Consider the following 13758-nt stretch of genomic DNA (forward strand, 5'->3'; position numbering starts at 1 on the left):
CACATCATTGTTTATTTATAAATTTTATTTTTAATAATTCGATAATTACAAAGATAAGGATTTGAACCCTAATGTCATGGATACACTTGGGGGGTGGCCTAAAGCCTAAGGACTCCACTACAAAAGCTTTCTTACAAAAGGCCCAAAATTTTATAATACTAATTTTTTAAAACAATTGTTCACTATATTTTTAATGAGTTATTCTACTACAAATTTTATTACATAAAACTTATCCAAAAAAAAAAAATTAAACATTCATTAATTAATTTGTTAAAGTTCACCTGTCATATTAATTGCCACATCAAATTGTAAAATTTTGTAGTGAAATTTGTAGTTTTAGCATTTTCTTTTTTCTATCTCTTACAAAGCCGCCAAAATACTATAGGACCAATAGAAACCTAACCTAATTAAAAACCATAAACTGTTTGGAAAAACAAAAGGTTGTAAATGTGCTACATTATCTTCTCTCTCAAATCCTATGGTAAATTGTGAACATTAGCCACCTAATCTCTCATAACGATTACCTAATCATGCATTAATTGCTATATATCTTAGATAAAGTAACTCCTTTTAAAAAAATATATATTTTTGTTAAATTTAATTTTCTATATTAAATTAACCTTAGATTGGTTAATATTAATTCATAAAACTAAGCTTGGTTTAGTTAATATTAAATAAATTTATTTAATTAATAATTAAATATAAAAAGGCCCCATTTAAGTTTATTGCCTTTAAATCTCAAATTATATTGAGCTAGACCTAGACAAATTAAGAGGTGTCAACCAATTGAGTTACAAACTTACAATAATGTTTAAAGGTTGTTCTTTAATAATGTATTTTTTTTTTTAACCCTTAAATGTCATGAACATAAATACTAAATGTCATGGACCAATACTAAAAGTTGATTAAGAAGAAACCATAATTACATGAATGGTTAAGCGATCGTGTGTCATTAAATAGAGTTCAAAAAAGCAATTTTAATTCTCTTTCCTCCAAAAGAGAACATCCAACTTTGCATATTACCTTAAAAAATTTATTTCTCTAAAAAAGCGTTAGTTTGGGTACGACATGACCTGACAATTCAATGAGTCGGGTTATTTCTCTTCGATCGTGTTGGGTAATGGGTTTAGTCCAACTTTGCCAAGTCTAGTTTTGATGGAAGGGAAAGAGAGGGGAGTAGACGGAAGGGGATTGAGAGTGTTTAATCAACCTTATACCCTTCAAACCCTTCAATTTTAATTTCCCAAACGTGGGGAATTTGGGTTGAGGAATTCTGTTTATATTAAAAATAATTAAATTGTTATTTTGCCAATGTGATGTCAATTCATTTCAATTATTTTAAAATTAGAGAAAGTCTATGGTCACAATAAAAACTCAAAACATTTATGTACTAATCTTGTTTTGAGTTGTGGTGAGTTTGGATGTAATTTTATTTTATATTATTTTATTCTAACTTATGTTGGGCTGACACCTTAACTTGTGAAAATGTTGTGAAATTTTATTGTGACCATAAAAGAACTCTTAAAGTTAGCAAAAGATGGTTATAATTGTTAATTTATATGATATTATCTTTCTTTACTTCCAATTTAACATCCAAACAAAGGGGAGGATATCTATTCCTCTTTCACGTAATTTTTCAAACAATTAACAAAGAGAAAAGGTAATCATTTGCCTTTCCTCTCCCCTCTTTCCCCTCTACTCTCTTTTCCCTCCAAATTTATACACCTCTTTCCCCTCTACTCTCTTCTCCCCCTAAACTTATAAACACAATGTGTTAGTGGTTGCAAAAAAATTATGAAATAAAGTTTTGTATCTGGACTTAGTGTTAGATGTATTTAAGGAGCAAAAGAATAAGATTGACTTCTATTGACCTTTGTTTAATTAGCTACTAATTTCATTATTTTATATAATATTGAAATTTGTTTTGTCAGAATGCTGAAGATAATGATTACTGGGAGGGGGTGAATCCATCTCTTGAGTTTGTCATAACTTCTGAAGACATTACAGCCACTGGTGCTCCAGCAGCATTACTGATTTTCAACAATGAGAAAGGTTTCTCATCGAAAAACATTGACTCTATTTGTAGCGTTGGTCGGTCCACCAAGAAAGGCAACAGGAAACGCGGTTATATTGGAGAAAAAGGTACTTATTTTCTAGAATTACAGCTTATATTTGGCACTCTAGTGTACAAATTGTTATGAGAACTAGTAACACCAAAAGTTTTTATATGTTTTACATAGTCAACCAAACTATTAATAATATTAATTGGGTTGACTTGGAAAGAACTCAGAAATTGTTGACTTATTTGTTGAAGTCAAACATCAAAATTCCTAGACCCACAAAAGGAATAACTTTCACATATTATTCTCTAAGTGATGATTTTTTTTTTTTTTTTTTATAGGTAATACAAATTTTATTTAAAAAATGTACTACTTCAAAAAAAAAAAAAAAAAAAAAAAAAAAAAAAGAAGGCATAAATTAGTCTAAAGAATTACAAAAAATACAAAAGACTATATACAAAGAGACAAAGACTCTAATTCATGATTCCCCCAAGCACATGCCCAATCAAACAAAGTACCAACAAAATAAACTAAGAGATGCTCCTTGTCTTCTCCAAGTCCTCAATTGTCCACCTATTCCTTTCTAATGAAATAATCCACATTAAACACAGCGAAACCGAATTCCGAAGTCTTGATGAATATTTACCCATCCAATTTCACCATCCAAACAAACGATCTATCACTCTCTCAAGTGAGATCCAAGAGATTCCAAAAGATCTAAAAACAAAGGACCATAGTTGATAAGCCTCTGTACAATAAAGTAGAAGGTGATCCATCTCCTCCCCACTACATCAGTATATGCAGCACCAATCCACTATAGTATATCATCTTCTCCTAAGATTTTTACAAGTAAGAATCTTCCCCCATGTTGCCATTCAAACAAAAAATGATACTCTCCATGGTGCCTTCACACCCCAAATACTCTTCCCAAGGGCAAGAGACTGGGGAGGGTCCCCATAAAGCAACATAAAAAGAATGAACATCATTCTTCAACCTTTATAGATGCTGATCTCCACCCATGGACTAAAGGAAATGAGATTCCAAAAGTTGGAGAAATGCAGCTATCAGATCCAACTCCCAATCATTAAAATTCCAAGAAAGCCGCACATCCCACTAATGCTTCAATATTCTCTACCTCCCCTTCAGGAACCATCTCACTTTTGTTAACATAAACCCTCAACCATCTTGCTGCCTTAAAGCAAATCAACAACCATTTTATATATTAGAATCTGTTCAAAGGTAGCATCACAAAACAATATTGTATCATCTACAAATAACAAATGCAAGATGCACAACCCATCACCTCCTACATCACTAGCCCTCAAACCTATGATTAGACTAACCCCCTCCATTCTACCTTACATCCAACTCGAAACTTCCATCATCAAAAGGACAAGCAATGGGGACAGGGGATCCCCTTACCTCAATCCCCTTGAACTACTAAAAAAAGCCTATCATGAATCCATTTATGAGAGAACCAAAAAATAAACTGTGGATATACAACTACAAATCCACTGCCTAAGTGATAAATGTGAACTTAAGAGTTAATATGTTTTGGAAGTTAGTAATGTTCACTTCAAAGCTGTACACAATATGGATTACAACAGTTGCTTGTATCAAGCATGAACGATTATTGCCTTGGAAAGAGAGTTCAAAGCATAAAACCCAACTCAAAACTTCCATCATCAAAAGGACAAGCAATGAGGATAAGGGATCCCCTTGCCTCAATCCCCTTGAAATAATAAAAAAACCTATCGGGGATCCATTTATGAGGGAACCAAAAAAATAAACCGTGGGTATACAAGTAATAATCTACTACCTATATGCAATATGGATTACAATAGTTGCTTAAATCAAGCATGAAAGATTATTGCCTTGGAAAGAGAGCACAAAGCATAAAATCTACAAATAAATCCTCTTGCATGATGAAATTTGCAAAGTCAAAATATTGCTTGCAAAAAACATGATCAAACAAGTCAAGGTATGAAGGTATCTTAATATTTGACATATTAATTTTGATAGAAATAAGGTGCATCTTTTAGTCTTTGGTATTTGCGACATAATGTATATTCTTAGTCACCATATTTTTATCATTTTGTTGGTTTTAGGGGGTATTTTAGTTATAGTAGAGGTTTTAAAAAAATTTTGATTATTTTGTAGGTTTAGGAGAATTTTGGTCATTGGTATTTTTGGTGATTTTTGGGTTTCTTCTATCATTTTAAAGGTTTTCAGGGATGAGTTTTTATCATTTTAGAGGTTTTGAGGTTATTTTTGTCAGTTTTTTGGTTTCAATTTTAGAAATCTTGAGGTTAATTTGGCCATTTTTGGAGATTTTATGGGTATTTTTGTTGTTGTAGTTGATTCTAGGATATCTAGGTCATATTAAAGGTTTTCGGGGCATCTTTTATAATTTTATTTTATTTATTTCAAAGCTTATAATGTTGTTTTGGTCATTTTGAAAGCTCCAGTCATATTTTGGAGGTTTTGAGGGCACTTTGGTTCTTTTTAGATTTTGGGGATGCTTTTTTCATTTTGTAGGTTTCATGGGTATTTCAGGAATTATCAGTTTAGTTTGGCCATTTTGGACTCTCTTCTATGCCTTGAACTGACTTCAATGCCAACCTTAATATGTCAACCCAGAGTAATATGTGTTATATACTCAATTATTATGAAAGAAAAGGATAAAACCATAATGATGTTGATAATTACTAGTTAACAATACTTAAGTAAGCTGTTGAAAGTATGGATCTATTAAATTTTAGATATGCCTAGACTTGTTCTTCTTTTTTGGGAGGGGGGAGGGGGGTGGGGAGGATAATTTAGCTGTTCTCCTATTGCTCTAAGTTACTTATTCTCTAGTTAATATGCAGGAATTGGATTTAAGAGTGTCTTTCTAGTTAGTTCTCAGCCATACATATTCAGCAATGGATATCAAATACGGTTCAATGAAGAGCCTTGCCCACATTGCAATCTTGGGTACATTGTTCCTGAATGGGTTGAGAATCCAACTCTCTCTGACATAAAAGAAATATATGGTTATGGGACTACTCTTCCTACAACAACAATAGTCTTACCTCTGAAGTTTGATACAGTCAAATCTGTGAAGCAGAAACTCTCAAATGTTCATCTTGAAGTTCTATTGTTCTTATCAAAGATTAGGCAGCTTTCAGTAAGGGAACGTACCAAGGATCCTAAGCTCAATACTGTAAGTGCAATAGCCATTACAAGTGAGACTGAATTCATGGTGAGGAAGAAGATTGATGCTGTGTCCTACACACTCCATCTCTCTGCTGATGAGAAGGGTAAGGGGCCCAATGGTGAATGCAGATACTATATGTGGAAGCAAAGGTTTCCTGTCAAGCAGGAAAACAAAGTGGAAAGGAGAATGGAAGTGGAAGAATGGGTGATCACATTGGCTTTTCCTTTTGAAGAGCGCCTCCACAGGGGGATGAGCTCAATTGGGATCTATGCATTTCTTCCCACAGAGATGGTTACCAACTTTCCCTTCATAATTCAGGCAGATTTTCTTCTTGCCTCATCAAGGGAAACAATTCTCTTGGACAACAAGTGGAACCAAGGGATTCTTGACTGCGTGGCCTCTGCTTTTATCAATGCGTTTGTTTCTCTAGTTAAAAATTCTGAAAATGCTCCAATATCTAGTTTGGCTTCCATGTTCAGGTTCATTCCCATCAACGGCTCTTCTTATCAACAGCTGAATGTTGTCAGGGAGTCCATTAAGTCAAAGCTTCTTGAAGAAAGTATTCTTCCAAGTGAGTCCTACACGCAGCAAAAGATCTTTCATCAACCTCGTGAAGTTGCTAGGCTTATACCTGCTTTTTGGACCATTCTAGAGAAGGCAAGGAAGCAAGGGGTAAGCTTGGTTCATCTTTCATCACATGGAAAGTACATTTTGAGCTCTTCATTTGATAGAACGGAATATGAACACATATTGAATTTCTTGGGGGTGGAACTAGCCAACAATGAATGGTACGCAAAGTGCATCCAGAGTTCTAAACTTGTTGAAGGAGTGTCAGAGGACACATATTTGGAGCTTTTACTGTTTATTGCTAATAACTGGAGGTCCAAATTTCACTATACCAAAATCAAGGACATACCACTAATAAAATATGTGGGTCGCTATGGCGACGTGTCTTTGTGCTGCATAAATGAGTCAGTGCAGTTGAATTGTGACAGAGTGGTGTCCTTATCCCGTCATTCTGAACATATCTCATGGTTGATTTATTGGAACAAGAAATTCAAATGTCCAGCCAATTACTTCTTTTGGCCGAAAAGCACACAAGAAGCTATCAGGTTATTCTCTGAGTGGAAAATAGTGTTAAGATGGCTACTAGATCATGTGAAGGTTAATGCTGTGAATGTACATGAATATGCAGTTCACCTTAACAATTGTCTCAATAGTTTCCAGAAGTGTGCTATTACCTTTGTTCACTTCTTGTACCACTCACTTCAAAAATCTTATCTTTCACAATGGGATCTTGGTGTTTTATGTAATTCTTTGCCACTTTTAGATAACTACGGAAATCTAAACAGACAAAGGAATGGGGTTCTTGTCCCTGCCAAAGGAAGCAAATGGGCAGGATTGATTGGTTCAAATCCATGGACAGATGAAGGCTATGTTGAGTTATCTGAAGACTACTTGCATCCAGGCTATTCTGCAGGTGAATATGCTTCTGGAGAACAGCTCTTACAGTTCCTTAAAACTTATCTTGAAGCTTCTGATATCCCTTATATATCTCCTCCCAATGCTGCAATTCCGACAGTATCATCACCACTCACCAAGCAAAATGCATTCTTGCTGTTGGGTTGGATTCGATACTTGAAAAGTAGAGAAATTATAATTCCCTTGAAGTTTTTGAAATGCATTAAGGAAGGCTGCTGGCTGAAAATTACTACTAGTGGCTGTCCTGGTTACAGGGCACCTATGCAGTCATTCTTGCTTTCTGCTTCATTGGGAAACATTTTGCAGAACGGATCAGTGCTTGTTGATATTCCGTTGGTTGATCTAAGTTTTTATGGTGATGAAATAAATGAGTATAAGGAGGAGCTAAAAGAAATTGGAGTCATCGCTGAGTATGGAGAAGCATGTGAATTTATTGGGGAGCGTCTTATGGCTTTCACAGAATACTCCACTTTAAGTAGAGAACAAGTGCTGTCTGTACTAAATTTCATCAGATTTTTGAGGGAAAAGTTTCTTCCTCAGGATAAGTTCATCAACAGTATCAAGGATAAGAGATGGCTAAGGACATGCTGTGGTGACAGGTCTCCAGTTCAAGCTGTTTTGTTTGATGATGATTGGAAAACTGCATCACAAATTAGTAGCATCCCCTTCATTGATCAAGATTACTTTGGAGAAGAAATCCTTTCTTTTAGGGAGGAACTCAAGTCGCTTGGTGTTTTAATTGGCTTCAGTGATCATTACAAGCTCGTCGTAGACAACTTAAAATCAGCTTCACAGTTGACTTCTCTGACAGCTGAGGCAGTTCTTTTTATACTGGAATGTATGCATCGTGTCGGATCATTTAAGAAACTTACTGAGGCATTGAGAGGTGTGAAATGCTTCAAGACGAATCTTGGGTACAAGCCTCCAGGAGAATGTTTCTTGTTTGACCCTCAGTGGGTTTGCATTCTACAGGTTTTTGAAGGTTTTGCATTGATTGATCATGATTTCCATGGAAGCAGTATCTTCTCTTACAGAAATGAGTTGAAGCAAATAGGAGTGAAGGTGAATTTTGAGGCGGCAGTCAAAGTATTTACTAAAAGATTCAAGCAGCAAGAATATTACATGACAAAAGAAAATGTTCTCTCTTTTCTTTCATGTTTTAGGCAGCTAAAAAATACTCCTTATATGTTTCCTTCAGATCTAATGATATGCATCCGTAATCTCTGGTGGTTGCGGACTAGGCGTGGTGTTAAAAATCCGTCAAATTGCATTTTGTTTGGGCCAGATTGGCAGTCAATTTTGCCAATTACTGACCTCCCTTTCATAGATGACAGTGACAACTGTTATGGCAAGGTCATTCATGAATACAAGGAAGAGCTGAAGAGCATGGGAGTTGTTGTTGAATTCAAAGATGGTGCGAATTTTGTGGTTGCAGGTATTCGCTCTCCCTCGGATTCCACCAGCATAACTCCTGCAACTGTGTTTTCATTGCTGGAATGCATCCGGATTTTAATGCAAGCTAGGAATTATTTCTCTCCAATTGCTTTGTCGATGAGAATTTCTAAAAAATGGTTGAAGACCACTATTGGTTATAGGTTTCCAGACGAGTGCTTATTGTTCGATTCTAGTTGGGGCTTTTATTTGCAGCGGACAGATGGACCTTTCATTGATGAAGATTTTTATGGTTCTAAAATTACATCCTACAAAGAAGAGCTCAACATATTAGGAGTCACCCTTGATTTTAGGAAAGGATACTCACTGATTGCCAGCCACCTTGATTTCCATGTTCAGTTGCCTACTATAGTGCGGATATATAATTACTTAAGTAAATGTAATTGGAAGCCAGACGGTGAAGTTGCCAAAAGGATTTGGATCCCAAATTTAAATCAGATTGGAGAATGGGTTAGCCCCGAAGAATGTGTTCTGCATGACAAGGATGGTCTCTTCAGTTCGCAGCTGAAAGTTCTCGACAAATATTTTGAAACTGAGTTACTTGACTTTTTCTCCAATGCTTTCGGTGTTGGAAAATATCCTTCAGTGGACAAGTACTGTAATCTTTGGAAGGTTTGGGAGAGTTCAGGACACCGATTGTCACATGCTGACTGCTGTAAGTTCTGGTCTTTTGTTTCAAAGCACGGGAGTGCAGAGACTCTGGCTGATAGGTTGGTGAAATTACCAGTTGGTTCTTCTGACTCAGATAGAATTTTGTTGTCCAACAAGCATGATGTTTTTATTGCTGATGATCCTCAACTGAAGGATCTTTTTGAACAGTTTTCTTCTCAACCCTTATTTGTCTGGTTCCCTCAGCCAAGCATGCCTTCTTTACCTCAACAAAAGTTGCTTGAAATTTACCGGAAATTAGGTGTCCAAACTATATCTGAATCTGTAGAGAAGGAAGAAACATCCTCTGTGGATGTTGCTCAACTCAATCAAGTGAATCCAAAGGAGATTTTGATTGCAAAAGGTCTGGTTATGCTAATCCTTGGTTTTCTGGCAAATCCTGTGATGAAAATGGGAGCAAAAAAGCGGCATGAAACTATTCAAGGGCTTCTGAATATAACTTTCCTTGAGACAGTTGAACCAATCACTGTAAACTACAGCTTATCGCTTTCTTCAGGGGAGATCGTAAATGCAAGAGCAAGCAAAATTATACACTTGGATAGAAAGGCTTCAATTTTTTTCGCACAGAAGTTGGATAGGTCTAGTGGATATAAGAATCTCATTGAATATGCTACATATTTTTCTGAGGCAATATCCGAGGGTGTGTTATGGGAGAAAAGCGATCATGTTGGTGCACTCTCAGAGCTGATCAAGTTGGCCTTTATGCTGGAATTTAATGAGGAAGCGGTCATATATTTAATGAAGTCCAAGAATTTGCAAATTATCAAGAAGGACAAAAAGTTCCTTGCTTCTGCCTTCCCTTCTGACTAATTATACGCCATAAGTTGTTAATGTTTTTAAGTGTTTGTTTCATTGATTTACTGTAAAAAATGAATCAGTTACTGCACTGCTAAGTTTACTGGTCAGTGATAAGTTTAAACTTTTGTTTTTTTTTTTTTTTTTTAGATAAGTTTAAACTTCATTTTGTTTTGTCCAGAGCTTTTCTTTTCTTTTTTTACTCCTGTGTTGTGTTGCTTCTCATTTATATTTTTTAGAATGGAGTAGTTGGTTTTTTCTATTCTTGATAGTCTATTAATATATTTGTGGTTCTGCATTTCCATTTGAGTTGTTGGGAATTTTTAGTTTTATTTTTTTGATTCAGCCGAAACTGAAAGATATTTGTTATTGAGAGCATTACAGCATGACTAATGCATATACTCAGCCACATCCCATTATTTTCCTACTCTTTGGACTTCTCTCTCTCTCATCAATCTATCTATATATTATTAAAAGTTGAAGTGTAGCGTTTAATACTGCTGCTTTCACATTGCACCACATCAGCTGTTACGTCATTTTTTTTTTAAAAAAATATAATTTGTCCTACAATTTTAAAATGGTTTTTACAATTTTCAGCCCTATAAATGCATCTCACTACTTATTTATTTACTTCCACTATCACCCTATAATAAATCTAGCCAACTACTTATTTATTTATTTCTATTATCATCTTATAATAAATCTATATAATTAATCCAATCAACCTCTTATTTATTTAGTTCCACTATCAAGCCCAACTCAAAGTCTTTTCAATTCAGCTTTAGGGTTTTGTATGAGCCTTTTAAGCTTAAAGAAAGAGGGTTTCACATTGCATCACATCAGCTGTTACGTCATTTTTATTTTTTTTTTAAATATAATTTGTCCTACAATTTTAAAATGGTTTTTACAATTTTCAGCCCTATAAATGCATCTCACTACTTATTTATTTACTTCCATTATCACCCTATAATAAATCTAGCCAACTACTTATTTATTTATTTCTATTATCATCTTATAATAAATCTATATAATTAATCCAATCAACCTTTTATTTATTTAGTTCCACTATCAAGCCCAACTCAAAGTCTTTTCAATTCAACTTTAGGGTTTTGTATGAGCCTTTTAAGCTTAAAGAAAGAGGACAAAAAAAAAAAAAAAAAACCCTAAAGTTGAAGCGTAGCGTTTAATTATTACTAAAAATTGAAATGTAGCGTTTAATGTTGTTGTTCTCATGTTATGCCACATTAGCTGGCATGTCATTTTTTTTTTAAAAAAAAATGTAATTTGTCGTACAATTTTAAAATGGCTTTTAACAATTTTCAGCCCTATAAATGCACCCTACTACTTATTTATTTACTTCTACTATCACCCTATAATTAATCCAGCCCACCTTATATTTATTTTTATTAGTGCTAGTGTTTAATTGGATACCCTTGATTCATGTACCTCATGAGGTCAAAAAATTTTCTGCTTTATTTATTTATTGTTATTTTAACGATAATCAAAGTATGTAGAAGTTAAGAATGTAGGTAGTATAACTTGCATAAGTTTTGATTTTCCAATAAGGTTTTATTATTAATGGAGCAAATACTTTTATTTGATTTTTTTTGATACAATATGAATTCCTATATCTGAATTCCCCTCCTTCCATCTAGTTAGAGCTGTTAAGCTTTAGTTGAAACACAAATGTTTTTCTAATGAGCTTTTCTATTTTCATTCAATAGGCTGAAATTTGCATTCATTTGATAAAGTATTGAATATAATTTAGCATATTCTTGTCGAAGTAAATGAAAGATCATATATGCTAATTGTATGGTCTTACAGTTGCACATTTGTTTGATAGTTCTCTTACTGTTGTTTGAAGTAATTTTCATCTTCCTTATAAAACAAAATAAATGTAGCACACTCTATTGCATCATCAACATTGAGTTGAATTCTATACCTGCATGTATAAATATCTAATTAGATTAAACTTTTTTTATTAAAAAATTTACTTTTATGTTTACATATATTGTATGATTGTAAAATTGATAATTTATATTTTACCTTGGTTTTGGAAAATCAAAGTTACTTTTGCAATGGTTGCACCAAAAATCATTTTCAGATTTAACTTTTTTGTTGCACTTTGCGCATCCGATATAGTACCATCCAAAGTTTGTTTCAATATTTTCTGTTGTTGCAAAGCATGTGAATACGGTTTCCTACAATATAAAAGAAAAAAAAATTACTTTTTTGTTAAATTTGTTGAAAACTAAAAATATTATTGGTGTAATGTTATTGAAAAAAAATGTAGAGTACTTGATTATTTGACTCCCACTCCAAGGATATTATTTGCTTGATTTTCCTTCTACTTTTTGTGATCTTTTTTCAAGTAGTATTTCCTCCTTGAATTGTAGAGGAATTCCTTCAATTTGAGTATTTTCCATATTTCTTTCATGATAGAAGACTAAAATTAAAATATAGTTAACAATCATTGAATTTGAAGGTTGTTATTGTACTAAATTAACATATTAGGATTATTTTTTAAAATAATCAATTAGAGTAAATCAGCAATCAAAGAGAACAAAAAATAAACATCCTAAATACAAAATTTAATCGCATCAACCAAAGTAGAGTTCTAAAGAATACAAAAATTTATCAACCTAAAGAATTGAGAGAGAGAGAGAGAGAGAGAGAGAGAGAGAGAGAGAGAGAGAGAGATAACCTTTTTTATGTGAGGGAAAACTATGCAAAGAATGGAAGAAAGAAAGACAAATTTATAGTAAAAGGTATGAATAAAAAGTTACAAAATAAGGTAAGATGAAGGGAAAGATGAAGAGTGATATTAAAGTAGATGGTAGTTGGGAGGGTAGTGGGGAGATGAAAAGGTAAGGGAGGGAGAAAGGTATAGTAAAATGGTGTGAGTAAGAAGAGACAAAATAAGGGAAGATGAAGGAAGAGATGAAGAGTGATATTAAAGTAGTGAGGAGATGAAAAGATAAGAGAGAGAGAGAGAGAGAGAGAAAACTTTAAGTAAGTGTAAATATTAAAAAAAATGAGTAAATGTAAAAAAAAAAAAAAAATTATAGAAAAATGGGAAAGAAATTGGAGTTGATGTGGCTCAACTGGAGCATAGCAATAATAAATGTTACGCTTCAGCTTTTAGATATATATAGATATAAATTATTATTGAGTTAAGTCTTAAGACAGCATTTAGTTTTTACTTATAAGTTATAAGTGAGCTCGAATTAGAGATCTCTTGTTCAACTACAAAAGACTTTATCAGTTTGAACACATTAAGAATCACAAACCCGTCTAAACTTAAGTACCATGTAGCGACTTGCTCCTTAAAAGCACATTGATAACAAAATCTAGAAAAACCCTAGACCACTTCACAAGTAACCAAAGGGAAACAAGTCAACGGTGGTCCACACTGAGTTGTGTACTCTCCTTCAGAAAGATGAAAAGGTCACGACTAAATACAAAGACCCAAAAGCCGAATCAACGTCAAAAGCTCATGCAAAGTGCCACTTCTTGTTCAAGTACAATCCTAGGACCCTTTTCGTATATGTGTGTGTATGTGTGTGTGTTCCTATATTTCCCATGTTTGTTCATTTGTGTGTGTGTTTTGATAAGGTATGGATGTGGAGAAGGTGCAGAAACACATTGAAAATATACGTAGAACAAAGTTTTCAATATGAGGGAGAAAGAATCCATTGATGGAGGATTTTCATCAGGCAATCAAGAACCTCTCTGCTGAGCTTTATGCCAAGGATTTCCACTTTCGTTCAGGATTCTCATTCATTCTCTTACATAATATATTCATAATGTAACTTGAAAGCTTGGATTTGTGTAAATACACAAGAGCTTGTTTAAACCCCTAAATTATAATATAAAAAAAAAAAGGCTAGATAGCTTTTACTCTTACTTAAACAAAGTGTGAAACAAGAGTAAATGTGCGCAATGAACCGATACTACTCTAGTGCATACACATGAACAATAAACAATAAAAGTAAAGCACAAGGGTAGGGTAAGAGAGATGCAAACACAAGATAACATCAAGATGTGTTATCGAAGAGGAAACTAAAGAACTCGGCGAAAAATCTCTCCACGACCCTCCAA

General features: G+C 33.9%; 1 protein-coding gene across 1 annotated transcript in view; it reads left to right on the forward strand.

Moving 5' to 3' along the window:
- The window catches only part of LOC115963270, a 10231-nt gene extending 469 nt beyond the window's left edge, over window positions 1-9762 (forward strand). Inside the window, exons 2-3 of the mRNA XM_031082215.1 lie at window positions 1932-2142; window positions 4931-9762. Coding sequence (XP_030938075.1) covers window positions 1932-2142; window positions 4931-9672 — 4953 coding nt within the window. The 3' untranslated portion in view covers window positions 9673-9762. The remainder of the gene's footprint in view (window positions 1-1931; window positions 2143-4930) is intronic.
- Window positions 9763-13758: the final 3996 nt, after the last annotated feature.

This window comes from Quercus lobata, chromosome 10 (assembly GCF_001633185.2).
Source record: "Quercus lobata isolate SW786 chromosome 10, ValleyOak3.0 Primary Assembly, whole genome shotgun sequence".
Lineage (NCBI taxonomy): Eukaryota > Viridiplantae > Streptophyta > Magnoliopsida > Fagales > Fagaceae > Quercus > Quercus lobata.